Source organism: Lithobates pipiens, unplaced genomic scaffold, assembly GCF_037356315.1.
Source record: "Lithobates pipiens isolate NorthernLeopardFrog02 unplaced genomic scaffold, aLitPip1_a1.2 Scaffold_18, whole genome shotgun sequence".
Taxonomy (NCBI): Eukaryota; Metazoa; Chordata; class Amphibia; order Anura; family Ranidae; genus Lithobates; species Lithobates pipiens.
In genome coordinates this window covers 96,103,953-96,123,627 of record NW_027507758.1, presented here as the reverse complement: position 1 = coordinate 96,123,627, position 19,675 = coordinate 96,103,953, and the positions used below count along the sequence as shown (strand labels likewise).

General features: G+C 41.3%; 1 protein-coding gene across 1 annotated transcript in view; it reads left to right on the top strand.

Moving 5' to 3' along the window:
* The window catches only part of KIF16B (kinesin family member 16B), a 566,152-nt gene that overhangs the window by 436,303 nt on the left and 110,174 nt on the right, over positions 1–19,675 (top strand). The window contains exons 23-24 of the mRNA XM_077485929.1: positions 2,503–2,625; positions 3,285–3,374. Of these exons, the coding sequence (XP_077342055.1) occupies positions 2,503–2,625; positions 3,285–3,374 (213 nt within the window). The remainder of the gene's footprint in view (positions 1–2,502; positions 2,626–3,284; positions 3,375–19,675) is intronic.

The following is a 19,675-nucleotide window of genomic DNA, read 5'->3' as shown; positions in this document are numbered from 1 at the left end:
ATGGATGCAGGGTTCAGGAACAAAGGATACAAGGTACAGGTTACAGGAATACAGGTTTCAGGATAGCAAATACAGGTCAGGGCTCCAGGAACAATACCAAGGCGATGAGCTCAAGCATCTGCCGGGTATAAGTACACCTCTTGCAATAAGTCTCAGGTGATGCCTGATTCCAGGAGATGTCGGCTCCAGACTGTCAGGAGTCGCCCGCTGGTAAACACCAGTACTGCGGCCCATAGATCTGACAGCGCCACCAGCAGGTGAAACCATTCCTGATGCCTGCATTTATATTCCCCCTGAGTTCAATACTTTGTAGAACCACCTTTCGCTGCAATTACAGCTGCAAGTATTTTTGGGGAGGTCTCTGCCAGTATTGCATATCTAGAAAGTGACATTTTTGCCCATTCGTCTTTGCAAAATAGCTCAAGCTCTGTCAGGTTGTATGGAGACGTTTGTGATGAGCAATTTTCAAGTCTTGCCACAGATTCTCAAATGGATTGAGGTCTGGACTTTGACTCGGCCAATCTAACACATGAATACTTTGATCTAAACTATTCCATTTCTAGCTCTGGTTGTATATTTGGGATTGTTGTTCTGCTGGAAGGGGAACCTCCTCCCCTTTTTCAAGTATTTTGCAGACTAACAGGTTTTCTTCTAAGACTGCCCTGTATTTGGCTCCATCCATCTTCCCATCAACTCTGACCAGCTTCCCTGTCCATGTCTCTGCAGAAGAAAAGCATGCCCACAACATGATGCTGCCACCATGTTTCACGGGGGGATGGTGTGTTCAAGGCCATGTGCAGTATTCATTTTCCACAACACATAGCATTTGCTTTTAGACCAAAAAGTTAAATTTTGGTCTTATCTGACCAGAGCATCTTCTTCCATATCTCCCCACATGGCTTCACGCAAACTGCAAATCGAACTTCTCATGTTTTTTTTTTTTTTCAACAATGGCTTTCTTCTTGCTACTCTTCCATAAAGGCCAGATTTGTGGAGTGCACAACTAATAGTTGTCCTGTGGACAGATTCTCCCACCTGCGCTGTGGATCTCTGGAGCTCCTCCAGAGTTACCATGGGCCTCTTGGCTGCTTCTCTGATAAATGCTCTCCTTGACTGGCATGTCAATTTAGGTGGGCAGCCAAGTCTTGGTAGGTTGCAGTTGTGCCATACTCTCCATTTTCGGATGATGAATTGAACAGTGTTCTGTGGGTTGTTCAAAGCTTGGGATATTTTTTTATAACCCAACTCTGCTTTAAACTTCTCTACAACTTTATCCCTGACCTGTCTAGTGTACCTTGGCTTTCATGATGCTGTTGGTTCATTAAAGTTCCCTAACAAACTTCTGAGAGCTTCACAGAACAGCTGCATTTATACTGAGATTAAATTACACATAGGTGGACTCTATTTACAAATTAGGTGACTTCTGAAGGCAAATGGTTCCACTGGATTTTAGTTAGTGCTATCATAGTAAAGGGGGCTGAATAAAAATGCACGTTGCACTTTTCATATATTTATTTGTAAAAATATTTGAAAACCATTTATCATTTCCCTTCCACTTCACAATTATGTGCCACTCTGTGTTGGTCTATCACATAAAATCCCAACAAAAATACATGTACATTTTTGGTTGTTACATGAAAAAATGTGGACAATTTCAAGGGGTATGAATACTTTTTCAAGGCACTGTACATGATTTTTTTTTTAAAAAGGAACCAAGATAATTCTGTGCCTAGACCTTGATCACTGTTTGTGGTTTACAAAAAGTGATGCCTTACCCAAAAATATAATCTTTTGTATGGAAAAATGTTAAGGTCTGATGTGTCATTAAAGAATTTGTAAAGGGGAAAAAAAAATACCAAACATGTCATACGTACCTGATCTGTGCAATAGTTATGTACAGAGCAACCCCCGATCCTCCTTTTCTTGGGTTCCCCGTCAGCACTTCCTGCCCCTCCTTGCCGTGTGCCCTTAAAGCAAGCCACTTGCTACGGGAGAACTTGTACATGCTCACTAGTGAGACCCTTTCTCTGTGCCCATAGGGCACAGAGAGTGCACCTCAGCCCCACCCCCCACTCCCACCTCACTGGCTGTGATTGGCAGCAGAAGTCCTTGGCTCTTGTTGCTGCACCTCAGCCAATGAGGATGGAGAGCCTCATCTCTCGTGCACATCACTGGATCGCGATCAGGCTTAGGAAAGTATTACGGGGGGCTGAGGGGGGAGCTGCAGTCTTTAAAAGGTTAAAAAAAATTGTCTTTACAACCACTTTAAGCGCTCTTGAATCCACCCTCTTTGAATGTTCAGTGTTAGGTGGCATTGGTACTTTTAGGCATTCAGTGCACACAATAAAACAGCATTGCTTACAGTTTTTTGTTTTTTTTAAGTGTAGATTCACAATGTTTATTTTAAGTGTTGAGTGGTGTGAACATTTTATTCTTTAAAAAAAATGACCCAGGTTCTGTGCACTCGTTAAGCATTTTCTTCCTTTTTTTCCTTGCCTGTAGAAATTGGTCTCGCGGTCACTAGGTGTGAATCCTGATGATCTTACCGATCCTGTGAAAATAACTATCCCTCGTTACGTTCTCTGTGGACAAGGCAAGGATGAGCACTATGAGTTTGAAATAAAGGTAACCTTGAAATTATTTTTTATTTTTTTTGTTGTGTGTGTGTTAAGATCTATCATTTTAGAGTGGGGTTATTTGGGGGCTGAACATTTGATGCATTGTTTTTAGTGCTAAGATTTTTTAGTCCAGTTTAAATCTCTTTATTAACCTAATTTTACAGGTTTCACCTTAATAAACCTTTTTTGCTGTTTTTATTATTTAACGCCAAAGGTCATTATTGACTTAGGTTACATTTAAAGTGAACCTGTGCTTTGCCTATACAGGACACAGCAGCAGGTTCACTTTAATGCCATCTCACTCTCATTTCTAGCTGTGCATAGCTACCCTCCCTTTGTTTTGGCTGCTGGGATCAATGACTGAGCTCCTATGCAAGCTTCAGGTTATTACTACAAGCATGCACAGGGCTTAGGGCTCTCTTGGTACTTTCATGTGACAGAGCAGACTGAGTAGCCATTTGCCAAGCTTTTGTACGCAAGGAAGAAGGGGGGGGTATCAGATGTTCCAGCATACCTGGAATTAGCGGTTATTTATTTATTCACTTCTGGCAGTCAAACAGTGGGGCAGGGGAATTAAGGAAGCTGAGTATCCTACAGATGTGGTCAGTGCTATGCTGTTCATTCGACCTGCATAGATGAAGTTTTTTTTTATTGTTTCTTATGCAGATCATTGTCTTAGAGGAAACATGGACGGTGTTCAGACGTTACAGCCGATTCAGAGAAATGCATAAAACGTTTAAGTTAAAGTATCCAGAGGTATGTTTGTGTAATGTCTTAGTGTTATGTATAATTACATTTGGATGCAGTTTAACTTAATTTTTTTTCCCCCAAGTCTGCAATGGTGGTCAAAACCCAGAGAGCAGACAATATGTACAATGCTGGTTTCCACCTACCACTAGGTTTGATCTTATGCAAATATAGAGGGTATGTATTTCAACAGTAAAGTTACCAAAGAGTAACCCATATTAAGGCTTTTTTTCTACACCTGGAGCTATGAGAAATTAAATACATAAATAGGTTTAGGGTAAGTGTAAATTGGCATTTGAGAGCAATTAGAGCTGAGTTTGAGTGTATAGTGCTCCATCGCTCAGCGAATACATTGTCTGGTGTAATCTTGTGCACCTATGCAACATGCTGGGTCCCAATATCTTCTATACAGACTTCAGGGGACCAGTTGTCTCTTCTTGGTGCTTGCAGTGGCTCCCGATGGTGCACCTTGGCACTTGTTCAGCGTGGTAAGGAAATTGCAAGTCTTATGAGCAATGTAGCAGAAATTGCCCAAAGCCTTCTGGGATGCATGATGACCAATACAGATGTTAATTTAATCTAGGCAAGAAAGCCAGAAGTGCAGGGTCATTACCCGTAAAACAGAAAAAATGGGTCAGAAAATGGTGAGGAGGGATGATGCAGGGGAGGGTAGTAGTGATGGAGGTATTTGATGCCCAGACACTCAATATACATAGGTTGACGTGCAAAAAAATTGTTGATTCACTTCACTACCTAAATAATTTTATGTGTGCCTTCCCATGCTTCTCACTTCTGGTCAATGAGGTTGCCCATCACATTTAAGTAGCAATAGGGAGGCTTTAGAAATTTGAGAAATTTGGGTTATGTTGCTCTTCATATGCTCAATATGAATTGCTGAGATTGCAACAGGGTTTACTTTAAGGTATCAATCAGCTCCAGTGTGGGAATGCTGGCTGTAGGTTATATAAAAGCTTTAGCAGGCCTTAGCAAGTCTCTAGTATACCCTCCCCACTTTCTTACATTATTAAGAGGGACACTTTTTAGCACACGGTATGGAGACAAAGGACACATCCCTGCCATGGTCCTAGTTATATAGACCACAAAGATCTAATATGCAGAAAATGACCATCTAAACCACACAAGTGCTTGTTTGACCTCTATTTCTACTTTAGCTCTTTTATTGTATAAAAAGTTAAGTACGGAATAACACTTTTGGTAGTTAGTGTTACTAAACCCACAGCAATAAAATCAATTTGTATATGCAGTAAAGCATGCTTGTTATAGTCACTGGGAAACCTAAGGGGTTAATCTTCCGCATTGTGTAAAAAGGCTGTTTGATCCGGTCTTCTCTGGTCCTCCCCGTCTTCCACCGTCCCCAATCCATCTCCTAAGACAGAGTCACTCTGAACATGCTCAGTTTGGTGTGTATTTCTAGAGGTTTTTTTTTCCTTGGGAGGGTGCATGTATTCAGCACAGGGCCAATAAGCACTGTCCTGACAGAGGGTCAGGGGTCCTGCAGCCTGATACAACAGCAGCTTTAACCAGGCACTGATATAAGTCACAAGTCTGCTATATAGTGCTCATGAGAAAAGGTATGTAGCAGTTTATATTTACTAAAATAATTGCATTTCCATGTTCTGTGTACTGTTGGAGACCTGATATAGTGAATGCAGGGTCCTGGGATAATGGTAAGGCCTGCGTTCGCCCAACTTTGTCCTCTGAACAGTGTTTCAGCGGACAGTCCGCTCGTGTGTGGGCTTCAGCGGACAGTTTCAGCGGACAGTCTGACGAACAAAGTTTTTCGGAATTTCCGTAAGACAGTCCGCTGAAACTTGGTTTCAGCGGACAGTCCGCTCGTGTGTAGGCTTGTTCGACAAACTAAGTTTCACGCATGCTCAGAAAGGATTTACACGGTGAAGGTTGCATTGCAGTGTATTGGACGTCGTATTTCTAGTCCCGTCGTACGTGCCGTTCACGTCATCGCGCGCGCTTTCAGCGGACTGTTCGTTCATCGTGTGTGGTCAAGTCCGTTCATGCAAATTTTGAGCGGACTGTTTGTCGGATTGTTTGACGAACAAAGTTGGGCGAACAGTCCGCCCGTGTGTACGCGGCCTAACACTTTAAATAATACATTTTGTAGAGATGTACACATCAGATAAATAAAGAGGGACAACAAAGAATGAACAAGAGACACTGAGATTGGGTCCAAAAAAAGAGGTTTAGTCTTTCCAAATGAGGGACAGTTGGGAGCAATATTCTAGCAGTACTGAATCTTGCGTAAAGTCTGCTGAAAGTTTTTTCACAATTGCATCCAACACTAAATCATTAAAATCTGCATTCAGCACTCTCTGCCTAGGGCTGAAGGCTGCTTTAAGAACTTTAATACATTTACTTTTTGAATGGTTTGCTGCAAGTAGTTTCTAAATCTGAAGCTCAGAAGACACTAAGATGAAACAATGACTGTGCATTTAGAGGGACACGGTTGGTCACACCACAAAGCAAGCATGTAGACAGCGATAGGATTATTTTGGCTCAGTTAGTTTGCAATTAAAAAGAATGTGACTGACAGGAAGAACATTTTTGAAGTGTTTTAGCTACTGACATGTCTCGCTTCAGTTATTGAAATTCAGCAGACAGTTGACTTCACCGAGTGAACCTTATGACTGTCAAAACCAAATAAATCGAATCAGCCCAGAACTTGCATTTCCACAGCTGAATACCTGCGGTGTAATTATTTTAGCTATTTTTACTCTAAAATCAGCACAGTCTCTGCCACAAGTTTCTTTAATGTTCCATTGTATTCAAAGCAGATGAGCTCAGAAGACATCAATGAACAGCGAGCATTTAAAGCCATGTAGACTGTTTCACATTTTCCTTGCTTTTAAGGTTGAGAAAAAGGTGAGGCTTCCAAGAATCAAATGTAAAACCAGTTTAAACTGTTTCATTAAGATTCCCTTAGATTAAAGTATCCAAAGTTTGGGGAAATGAATGCGCCTGCTGTGCCGCAAGCAAAATTTCATTCTGCGTGAGCAACTGTATTTTCTTTTCTAATCACTGTATTCTTCAGTTCACAGATTCCGGTGTCAAATCCCAGCATCACATTACACTTCTAAGAGAGTCTTCTTTGCTTTGAAATTTTTTACTCAACTCTCATTATTATTTTTAGCAAAACTTTTTTTTGTAAGCACAAACATTTTTCAGAATATTAAGTGCACCCAGGCCCAAATGTAAAGCTCAACTCCAGCTAAAATGTTGTATTTGTTTTAGATAGCACTGCTAATGGTTGGAAAATCCAGTTGTTTTGTTTTGCCATCTTTGCCCTGTTGGGAACATTTCCACTCACTTTGTGTCAGGACAGTTAGTGATGGAATATCTCGCTAATAAAAACAACATTTGTATTAGAGTGGGAAAGGGTTACAACTTCTGAAAATGGTTTTAACGCCGTCTGTACCTTTTTGACCAGCTGACAACTGTCCCCCTTCCCCCATTTCTGGTATGGTGCAACACAGGGACAGGATTATAGAGAGAAAGGAAGAGTATCAGGACTTTTCAGGTACAACTTAGAGTCAGAATAGATACAACAACTTTCTTTGTTGACATAAAATTCAATTCTTTTTATATTTATAATATTATAATATATATATATATATATATATATATATATACATACATACACACAAGCCTCAAACAAACTTGGGGTTGATTTACTAAAGCCGAAGTGTGCAAAATCTGGTGCAACTTTGCATAGAAACCAATCAGCTTCCAGTTTTTTTTTTTTTTTTATAAAAGCTTAATTGAACAAGCTGAAGTTTGAAGCTGATTGGCTACCGTGCACAGCTGTATCAGCTTTCTCCAGTTTTAGTAAATCAACCCCCTTGTGTCTAAACGTACGTACAACTATTTAACACGACCATATCACTAAGTCAATAAGTTATCTAGTTTAATGCAAGACAAATATTCCACCAAAATAGTACCGCTCTTCACCCCTCAGTATTTTTTATGTGCTACTTGTATATAAATCCACATATAACCCTATTTCAATAATTGTTAGAAAATCTGTCTTGGTGGGCGGGGGTACAGTTCTTCTACATATTTCTCAGGTTCTTTGACCGGTTTCCTCTGGAAGTGTGGATTATATTTATACAGTAGGATCATAGATGGGTGGTGCTGACACAGTGGTGTTCCTCAGTTCAAGATCATGCACATAGATACAAATGGGGGGTATACCTGACTGCCCCCGATCCCTAAGGTGTGAAAATGGGGTGTTGAGGAAGGCTCCAAGCCAGTAAAATCTTGGAACATAAAAAACAAGCGGTGAATCTTTATGACAATACCAGACTCCTGGGTCGTAACATGTACATCCAAATAAAGATATCTCCTGCTTAAGGAACATTAGCGATAATAAAAGGACCCAAAATCTTGGAACCTTGTAATACAATCTCTAGTCCAGTAATTGCGAACGTCCCCCAATATAGGTCCTTCAAGTCTGCCAGCCACCCTAAGGGAGCAGAGAGGGAGGGAGATCCCCTAACTTTGGCTATCCTCCACTAAAACAAGGACCAGAAGTGAAAGGAAATCTCCATAACATGGTCACAGAAAGGAAAATAAAGAAAATCGAACTCTTGCCCATCCACACCTAAGCTAAAAGTTAGGCTTTAAGCTATAGTAACAACCCTGCTTAGATACATCAATGTTCTCAGGAGGCTGATATACCACTAAGCCTTCCCTGTAGGAAATGCTGCTTCTGTCTGGCTCCTTTTAGTGCTTTCCACATTTGAAAGCCTAGCTAGTGTGAGATCTGGACTATAGAACACCCCCTGCCCCATCATCTCCTTAACTTAGGGAGGAGAAGTTGCTCTGTAATCCACAGAGAGAGCTAGGCAGGGCTAATAATGCTGCCAACTGATAACAGTACAGGAAGTTAGAAGCTCCTAATTTCCTGTGTTCCTTGCCTGTGCTGCACTCGTTGTCAGTATGTTGTTCTCAGTTATCTCTTTGGACTACCCCACATTTAAGGACTAGCAAGCTGCAATATATAACAATTTTCATCTTGTATTTAGATATACTTTAAAGAGGAAGTAAACCCTGATGGGTTTACTTCCTCTTTCATTCCCTGCAAAGGTAAAGCATAATGGACTACTATGCATCGCATAGTAGTCCATTATGTGTCACTTACCTGACAAAGGACCCAGCGAAGTCGCCGCTGTCCCCTGTAGTCCGGCGCATCCATCTTCTCGGTGGGTCTCGCCGCTCTGCCCCTGTCATTCGGCGAAGCCACGATAACGTCACTCCCTCGCATGCGCACGGGAGCCGCCACTCGCGGTATATCACCGTTGACCGCGGTGCACTCAGTGGGCCTGCGCGCCGCTGTCTACGGCGCATGCACCGTAGACAGCGGTGCCTGTCTTTGGGCAAATATCTCCTAAACCGTGCAGGTTTAGGAGATATTTCTTGGATCTACAGGTAAGCCTTAATCTAGGCATACCTGTAGGTCAAAGTGTGTTATAAGTGTTTACAACCACTTTAAGAGATCCATTCAGTTGATTTGCATGGAAAAATGCTAATTAATTCACCTAAAATACAGGGTACAGGACGTGTTTGTTATAAAAAGAAAAAAAAAACTGCAATATGGCACACTCAGTGCAAAGATATTAATTTTAGGTGGATATAGCTTTTAAAATTAGGTTTCCTGCATCTACTGAATGAGCATGTTAATTGCTAGTTACGCCTCCTGTGCTGTAACTATTATGGTAATTATTGTAAAATACAATAGCATATAGTTTGTTAAAGGTAACCCATAGGTCGGTTCTCCTCATTTTATACTATTACTAGAAGGATATAGGTGGGCTTTGGGCACTGTCACATATTAGGAACATGGTGTGCTTTGTAATTAAAACAAATCTATATTACATTAGAACTCTGTATCCTTGCACATATACAAATAAAAAAGCAACATGACTCTTCATCTGTGAGTCCCGTTAGGGAATAAGTAGTATAATTGCTCTGAAATTCAATGAATTAAATTTTTCTCAAATATGTAATTAGCCTTTTTTGTACTGATAACCTATTCATGGTACTTTGAGTTTACACATTTTTAATGCTGAGCTTAATTCTTCTTATGCCACATACACACGATCGGACTATCCGCCGGACTTTGCAGCGGAGGTCCGCCGGACTTTTCCGAGCGGACCTGCCCACACACGACCGTACTTTTCCAGCAGACTAGGTCTGGCGGACAACACGCCGGACTGTGGCCGGAGTCCGCCGGACTTTTGAAATTAATGGACTTGCCCACACATGGAGAAAAGTCCGTTAATTTTGAACGTGGCTCCAGGTAGCCGGTACTAGCGAAGGAAGTCAATGTTGCCACCTCCATTGGCGAGATTGACACCTCGCTAGCCCCGTCACCTGGTATGGACTTAAAGGGGAAGCCCTACGCCGAAAAAACAGCATGGGGGTCCCCCCAAAGTCCATATCAGACCCTTATCCGAGCACGTAATATGGCCGGTCAGGAAAGGGGGTGGGGACGAGCGAGCACCCCCCCTCCTGAGCTGTACCAGGCCATGTGCCCTCAACATGGGGGGGTGCTTTGGGGAAGGGGGGCCTTGTGGCCCCCCCAACCCAAAGCACCTTTTCCCCATGTTGATGAAGACAAGGGCCTCTTCCCGACAACCCTGGCCGTTGGTTGTCCGAGTCTGTGGGGGGGACTTATCGGAATCCGGGAGCTCCCTTTAATAAGGGGGCCCCCAGATACCGGCCCCCCACCCTATGTGAATGAGTATTGGGGTACCATGTACCCCTACCCATTCACCTGGTGAAAAGAAAGTGTGAATAAAAAAACACAACACATGTTTTTAAAATAATTTATTGGACAGCTCCGGTGGTCTTCTATCTTGGGGGGTCTTCTTGCCGGACTCCGCTATCTTCTGCTCTTTTGCTAGCTCTTTTACTAGCGGAGGAGCCTGGCTTTCTTCGTCGCTGCCGCTGTCCGGGGTCTTCTTCAGACTTCGGGGGTTCTTGTCCCCCTCTTCGGTTCTTCTTGCCGGGCCTCCGCTATCTTCTTATAGCATTAATGTAGCGACAGAAAATTAATATAGCTACGCCCACTGGTGTATTTTGCTACAAGACTTTTACTACAGGACTTCAAGTCGCAAGGCAAAGTCGGATCAGTGTGAACCCAGCATTATACATAATTTGCATTTGTTTGAACATCTGTTGATCCTGCCAGTGTCTCATTCTTCCTGATTTTTGGTGGCTTATCTGCAGCGATGCTTCATGCACATACTCCAGGTTTGTATTTTTAAAAAAGTTGCATCTGTAGCTTACTGTGCCCCAAGATGTTCCCAGTCATATGCAGCACCACCTCCAGATCAGATTATATCAAATGATTGACAGCAAATCCTTCAGAGCTTCACCGTCATTTATCCTGACAGCAGTTTTGCACCTGATTAGCAGTATTAGGTTCAACCCACACCCTTTGCGTGCATTAAATGGAGCACAGATAGTCATGTGTTCACTAATAAATCTTTGAGAAAAGGGTATTTACATCCATTTTGATTAAAGAAATGTGTGTAAATTGTGTTTTTTTTATATTAGGTTTACATGTGCTTTAAGGAAACTTGCAAAAATGTCATAGGATTCAGATATAGCACTGCAAATTATCACTCATTCCTGAAGTAATTTAAACACATCAGCTCTGGAAGATTTGCCCCCTTAATGAGCAGGCCATTTTTTGCGATACAGCATTGCATTGCTTTAACTGACAATTGCTCAGTCGTGCAACGCTGTACCAAAACAAAATTGACTTTTTTCCCACAAATGGAGCTTTCTTTTGGTGGTATTTAACCGCTTGACATCCGTGATATGGCCGTCATATGACGGCCTCCCCTGTGCACGCTCCCTGCGCGCGCCCTGCAGGGCAGGCGCGGAGTGCGCTATGATCACCGAGTCACTGAGACTCGGGTGATCACTGATCTGAGTAAGGGGCGATCCCGGCCCCTTACCATGTGATCAGCTGTCAGCCAATGACAGCTGATCGCATGATCAAAAGAAAAGTTTGGTGATCGCTTTTTTTTTCCTCCTCACGCTGACAGCAAAGGAGAAAAAAAGCAGATCACCGGCTCATCTTAAAGGGACATCGGTCCCAAAACGGAAGAGGCAATTATGCCTCGTTTATTCCATATGAAAGTGCCCACAAGTGCCACCTATCAGTGCCCACCAGTGGTGCCAATCAGTGCCACCTAGAAGTGCTGCCTATCAGTGTAACCAATCAGTGCCCATCACTGCCACCTATCGATGCCCATCAGTGCCGCCTCATCAGCGTACATCAATGACGGACAAAAATTACCCATTTTTAAAATTTTATAACAAAATACATTTTTTTTTTTAATTAAGTATTTATTTTTTAATTTTTTTAACAAAAAATAAAAATCGCACAGGTGATCAAATACCACCAAAAGAACACTCTATTTGGGGGGGGGGGGGGAATGATAATAATTTAATTTGGGTACAATGTTGTATGACCGCGCAATTGTCATTCAGAGTTCATCAGCACTGAAAGCTGAAAATTGGTCTGGATAGGAGGGGGGTTTAAGTGCCCAGTAAGCAAGTAGTTAATCAACTCTGCAGTTTTTATTTTTTGCACTATAAACAAAAAAAAGCAATATTTTTTACATTTTGCTATAATAAATATCCCAAAATAGTTTTAAAAACAAATTTCTTCCTCAGTTTTGGGTGGGGCTGCAGGGTGCTATGGTTGGACTTCCTTTAGTTGGCAGAAAGCGTTCCAGCTGTGGGGGATTTTAATACAGGCTTGGACTGGTGACATCTTTATACATGTCTATTGAAAGTATTAATATTATAGCTGTTTGATCAGTAAAAAAAATAGACTATGGTTCACGCCAAAATGCTTTTTAATGCTCATATGTAGCCAATACATTTTTACATCAAGGACTTTTGAGTTGCCATCTCTTCTCTCTTATAAAAATACCTATATTATATATCATGCCAGAAACCCAGTTCTGCCCTCTCTTTGCAATGTTTTCTCAAGCTCATCTCATTCATCGAATATAGAGCTTCCATGAATGGTTGAGGGGCGCTTAGCCCAACTCTATTTTGTTCTCAGAGTGAGACAAAATCTGTGTCTCCCTGTCAGAACACAGCACTGTATACTGAATGGAGCTGAGGCTACATACAGTAATACAGCACCCCCAGCGATCGCACCTGTTAGTGCACTAAATCGTTTGTTTGAGCAAAACAATTTAAAGTCATTTTAAACATGCAGATTAGCTTTAACCCTTTTCTGCTAGCGTGTTCTGACCCTTTAAATGGATCTCAACACCAAATCATGCGATTACAGTGATTGGGAGCCTATTCCACAGCTTCAGTTATAACAGTGAATGAGTATCGACAATGAGAGCTTGGTCACAATGCTAGGGTTTTTTAGCACAAAACAGTGTTGCCCACTTACAGTGGGGAAAATTATTATTTGATATCCTGAACATTTTGTGTGTTTGCCTACTTACAAAGAAATGAAGGGTCTGTAATTGCTATCATAGGTGTATTTTAAATGATCGAGACAGAATATCAACCAAAAATCCAGAAAAAAACACATAAAACAAATGTTATAAATTAAGTTGAAATTCAGTTTGTAAAATTAGTTGGCAAGCACAGAGGTAAGACGTTTCTTGTAGTTAGTGACCAGGTTTGCGCACATCTCAGGAGGGATTTTGGTCCACTTTTCTTTACAGATCTTCTCTAAAATCCTTAAGGTTTCTGTCTCTTGGCAACTCAGTTTCAGCTCCCTCCATACATTTTCAGTAGGATTAAGATCTAGATGCTGATTAGGCCACTCCATGACCTTAATGTGCTTCTTTTGGAGCCACTACTTTGTTGCCTTGGCAGTATATTTTGGGTCATTGTCATGCTGGAAGACCCAGCATCATCTTCAGTGTTGGCTGAGGGAAGAAGGTTCTCATCCAAGACTTTACAATACATGGCCCCACCCATTGGCCCCTCAGTGCGGCACAGTTGGCCTGTACCTTTAGCAGAGAAACAGCCCCAAAGCATCATGTTTCCACCTCCGCCGTGTTTGGAGGAAGAAGCAAAATGCTGACTATGACCCTAAGAACACCATCTCTACCGTCTAGCACAAGGGTGGAAACATGTTTTGGGGCTGTTTCTCTGTTTGAGAATCTCCCTCATTGGCTGAGACAGCAGCAAAACGCCATTGGCTCCCACTGCTGTCACTCAAAGTTAGTGAGCAAATGAGGAGAGAAAAAGTCAGCCAGCTGCTTGCAGGAGGGAGTGACCCGAGAAGAGGAGGATCCAGGCTGCTCTGTGCAAAACTATGACACAGAGCAGGTAAGTGTAACATGTTTGTTATTTAAAAAAAAAAAAAAAGAGAGCGAGAGACTTTAGTATCAGTTTGAGCTCCGTACACACGGGGGCCAAATGTCGAGAAACTTTGGCCGGTTTAATAAAAATCGGCAGACACTTGGCCCGTGTGTATGCCGGTCTGTCATACAGAAGCTGGGCGTGTATGCTGGAAAACCATCAGCCGTCTGACTCCCGATCAGCGCTCTCAGTCAATGGTAGAGAGCGCTAATTGGAGTGTTATGGTGGGGCGGCTGTCCCCCTGTCAGAACACAACCACTCAGTGGGGGAAATCTCATCATTAACTTCAGATGGATAGTACTGTGACTCTGACCAGAGCTGTTTTTTTTTTTTTTCATTCAACCCAAAACTTGTAGTGTGTACCAGGCATTACAGTGGTGCCTAAATCACAAAACTGGTTGCAAATAATAAAGATTTTCTGGCAGTTAAATTGCCCTCCATCAATCTGCTTTAACTTTGAATTTAGCTACTTGCTTCAAGTTATGGGTTTGATAGGATAAAGTTTTCATAACATGATTGACACTGTTCATCCTTAGCAGTGCGTTTATTTTGTAACAGTCTCTAATTTTATGAACAAAACAGATGTCAATGAGTTAGCTGGGAGCCAACATTATGGATGTGTCAAATTTTGTTTCTATTCTTAGAGTGGGGTTTCGTTTAAATGACTAACTATGACTTGAAAATTTGTGGAATAAAATAAATATCTGAGAATTGCTGTATTTTTAAGTGGCTTCAGATATACAGATATGCAGGCATACATTTTCTGTTCATTTGTTTTCATTCAGAGTACAAGAATGTATGCAGCATTTTAGAAGTGAATGTATCATGTTTTCTGTGTGTTTTTTGGGTGTTAGAGACATCAACTTGATGTAAATAATCTTATTAATTTGTATTTTTTTTTTTTAACCATGTTACTGTCTGTAGTTAGTAATTATTTATGTGCTTAGGAGATGCACTACAAACTGGTTCTACTTCCTGCTTTACGATTCTGCACCTTGGTTGTTGCGATTTGCTCCTTCTTATAATGCAAGTCTAAGACCCCTTTCACACCAGGGCGTTTTGCAGGCGCTATAGCGTTAGAAATAGCGCCTGCAATCCGCCCAAAAAAAGCTGTACCATTGTCTGTAGTGTGAAAGCCCGAGGGCTTTCACACTACAGTGGTGCGCTGGCAGGACGTCAGGGAGAAGTCCTGCCTGGTACTAGCAAGGTACACCTTGCTAGTACCAGGTTGGACCCCATTTTGCCTTCGTAACTGGCTTAATTTTTAATGGCATAGCTTCAACAAGGTGTTGGAAACATTCCTCTGAGATTTTGGTCCATATTGACATGATGGCATCAAACTGTTGCTGCAGATTTGTTGGCTGCACATCCATGATGCAAATCTTCCGTTCCACCATATCCCAAAGGTGTTCTATTAGATTGAGATCTGGTGACTGTGGAGGCCATTTGAGTACAGTGAACTCGTTGTCGTGTTCAAGAAAGCAGTTTGATTTGAGCTTTGTGGACATTGTAGTCATTAAAAAATGGGCATGGTCAGCAACAATACTCGGGCATTTAAAAGATTTTCAATTGGGACTAAGGGGCCCAAATTGTTGCAAATAAATATCACCCACACCATTTCACCACCACCAGCCTGAACCATTGATGCAAGGCAGAATGGATCTATATTTTCATGTTTATGCAAGGCATTTTTGTCCACACAACTGCCACTCACTGGATATATTATCTCTTTGTCAGACCATTCTCTGTAAACCCTAGAGATGGTTGTGTATGAAAATCCTAGAAGATTAGCAGTTTTTTAAATGCTCAGACCAGCCCGTCTGCCACCAACAACCATGCCACGTTCAAAGTCACTTAAATCCTCTTTCTTCCCCATTCTAATGCTCAGTTTGAACTTCAAGTAGTCTTCACCATGTCTAGATGCCTAAATGCATTGAGTTGCTGCCATGTGATTGGCAAATTTACAATTTGTGTTATCAAACAATTGAACAGGTGTACCTAATAAAGTGGCCGTTGAGTATATATATTTACAGGAAGCTTACCTTTTTGATCTGTCCTTCTTGTGACATGAAATTTGTCTACACATAATTGCCTGGCGCATTGCAAGATTCTTAAGACAGCATAAAGTAACATGTCTTAGCTGACTTGTTGGTTACTTGGTAGGTGGTGCTGGAGACAGAAGCCATTGTTGCGTGACCTTCATGTGTTATACTGTGGATTACTCTTATATGAATTTGTGCCCCGTGTACTCATGGTTATGACAAGTTCCATCGTTCTGTGGTAAAGAACTAATGACAGCCGGAGTGAAAACGTCATGTTTCTATATTTTCTCTGATTACAAGAGAGCAAAGATGCTCATCAGGTTGAGACATTACAAAGAAGGATGATATTCTGACACCTTTCTAGCAAGCAGATCTTCAATTCGTGTGTGTGTGTGTGTGTGTGTGTGTGTGTCTGTGTGTGTACAGCTGATAAGTACATTGGTGACATTGTCTTTTTCTCCACATCTGCGTTTTCTATTCTGTTGGAATATCTGCTGTATTCTCAAATGCCTTATACACACTATATTTGTAGCCGATTACAAGGAAAGTTTTTCAAAATTGTATTTTATCGCCTTGGTGCTTTTGCATTTTGGGAGACATTTTCACATAATCGTAATCTTCACTTTTGCATTTTTTGCTGTAGGGTTTTAAAAAACAAGCAAGGAGTGTATTTAGGTTGTTAAAGTGTAACTCCACTTTTGTTGAGAAAAAACATTCCCCTCTGGGTGATCTATGTGCATTGCAAGAATTATAACAAACTTTGTTGCAGATTCCTACCTTTTATTATTCTGAAGTAATCCCTGTATGTTCTTCTGTGCCTCTGTTCTGAGTGAGTCTAGTGGGAGTGGTTTCATAATTAACTGTCAGGTGTGCAGCTGCAGGACTCTGAGGAAATCTGCTGGGCCTGCATCCCTTTAGAGGTGTTCCTATTGAAAGTATCTCTCCAAAAATGACATTTATTTTGCAGGGGATGCCTGAAATCTGACTTGTATTTTAGGCCCCTTTCAGACTGGGGCGGTGCGGGCGTCGGCGGTAAAGCGCCGCCATTTTTAGCGGTGCTTTATCGTCGTTTTAGCGGCGGTATGCGAAAAAAGGTTAAAGTGCCGCTGCACTATGCCAGCGATATAGCCGCGCTGCCCCATTGATTTCAATGGGTAGGAGCGGTGAACACACTGCTCCTTTACTGCTCCAAAGATGTGGCTAGCAGGACTTTTTTCACCGTCCTGCTAGCGCACCGCTCCAGTGTGAAGGCCCTCTGGCTTTCACACTGTAGTAAAAGGGGCCGGTTTTTTCAGGTGCTATTTTTAGCACTGTAGCGCCTGAAAACTGCCTCCGTGTGAAAGGGGCCTTAGACAGACTTCTGGGAAAATTTGGTGAGCCAATCACACAAGCAGGAAATTATGTTTCTGGGGAGTGGTCAGTACACACTCTGTGTACGGAACAACTCCAGGTAGCCACGTTGCAATGCATTCTAATAAAATTACAGAGCTGCAGATTGAAAAGGAAAGGAAATTTTTAATAACATTCAATTACAATATGATTAGTGTCGCAGTTATATGCGTTATCATGTTTTTCTTTATTTGCCATTTTTTTTCCCCCACTAAAGTGGAGTTACCCTTTAAAGGAAAAACTCCACTTTTGTAAAAAAAATTAAATAATAATAATAAAAATAATAGTTATATGTAATTGGTACAAAATTCAATGTATTATTTACGATTACCTCTTTGTTTCATTCTGCAAAAACTGTAATCTTCTGAAACCGTCCAATGTTGCTGCCTTTTAGTTTGGCAACCTGAGGCGACTCACAGAAATCTAATCTCGTGGATGGGTGATTGGCTCACTGGATTTCTCAAAAGTCTGCAGTGTGATGAAGTCAAATTTTAAGCATTGTCTGCAATAGAAGTTTTGGCTTATTCACGCTTTTCCGCTGTGGTGTGCCATGTTAATGCTGACAGACTAGAGCGGATTGGAAATGTACCAGCACCTTTCTGTTTCAAAGCTGCGCACCACAGCACACAGTAATGCATTACTGCACACTGCAATGCAGTTGCATCACATCATGGAGGTGCGTTAGTGTGCTAACAAACTCTTGTTCAAAATGAATAAATTGACATGTCTTAGCTGACTTGGTTACTTGGTTGGTGCTGCTTGAGACAGAAGCCATTGTTGTGTGGTCTTAATGTCTTATAATGTGCATTGCCCTTATATGATTTTGTTAAATATATTAAATATATGTTATATTCTGGATAATGCAACAGAAGAAGGTGGAGCATATAAGGTGAGAAGGAATGTCTAAAACCCCCAGGAACGGAGTCGGGCATTTAGGTAGGGAAATTCCACTGCCAGTGTATCCAAGACATATACTGTAGAAGCCAGGAGCTGATTCAGGGCATCAAAATCCACCAATACCATAATTTTTGTTGATCTGACACTTTAATGTATCTTTTCTTGTAAAGTTAACTTTAGCACAGTGTGCTTCTTTTGCTGCTTCCAGTATGCCTTCCATTGCTGAACAGATAGAATCCCGGCATATTTAATGAGAATACCTGTAAATTGCTTAAGGGGATGCTCCTTGGCCAATTTAAACGCTACAGAATATGTATGGGAAGTTATTGTTGACAAATAGTTACTTACAAAGCAGGTGCGTCTCCTTGCCGTAATACTGTCACAATAACACACTCAAAGAATACTATTTCACAGTTTTCAAGAGAAATGGTCAATTTGTTCCCTATTGGAGTGTCCGTATATCACAGTTCTACACCACCTGTGATGTGTATGTGCAGGGCTTTCAGCATTAGAGGATTATCTCTCATTGATTGGTCTAATCCTCTAGGCCTGACATGTAAGGAGAGATTAAAATGTTTGTGCAACTTGCCAGCTATTTCAATATTGCTCCATACTGACTCATCTCTACAGGCAAACAAACCTGAAACCGCTCACCAAAATTCATGTGCTTCCAATCTCCACGAGTATTGTTATCCATGTAACACTTGGATGTCATAAACCAGCTTCCACAAATACTCTGTAAAGTCTTATTACGGCATTGAATAAAAATATCGTCTTCCGTCTTTACAGTTGTATCAGAAACTCCTCAGAGACACTTTGAAATAACAAGTTTAAAAGTGTAGTAAAAGGAGGCATAAAAACTATCCTATGACACACTTAAGCACCCACGTTGAAGACTGTTCTCCAGCATCACTCTTGATATCTCGACACAGTTAAACAAGCCTGCCAGCCCAAAGCCACAATAAATCAAAGATTCAAGGATAAATTCGTATTTGTTTACAATCATATTTCTCTGTGACAGTAGCTTTTATGGCGCAATGGGATCGGCTATTAATTTTGATTGCTCGAAGTGTATAGAGCCAGTCAGCAGTAGAGAGCATACACTGACCTCTGATGGGTTTTCATTATTGTAGATTTGAAAGAAGCTGCTGAGAAGTGTGGGATGGACTTTTTTTTTTTTTAAGCGAATGCAATCTTGATTCATTAGTCCTATAAATAAAGGTTACAAGGAAGCACAAACAGTAGTTTGCGGTATGCAGTAAACTTAATGTTCAGTAGCCAATAGATTAAAAAAAATAAAAGCAGAGTATATTATGGCAGATAGAACAGGTTTACTATCTATTTTGTTATGCTCTTTTATCCAGTCAAAGTCACAGAGGTCTTCTTTTGTGGTTGGATCATCTGTATTGTTTATGCTTTGCCTGTTGGGATAATCTTTTTTTAAATAAGAAATCCTAACGTAAAGCAGACATATAGACAGATGTCAAAGATCCAAATTGAATACAGTTCTGTATTTATAAAGAAAAAAAATCCTTAAACATGTATTTAAGTACTTCACTCTAGCTTTGTAGTAAAGAGAGGAGGAAG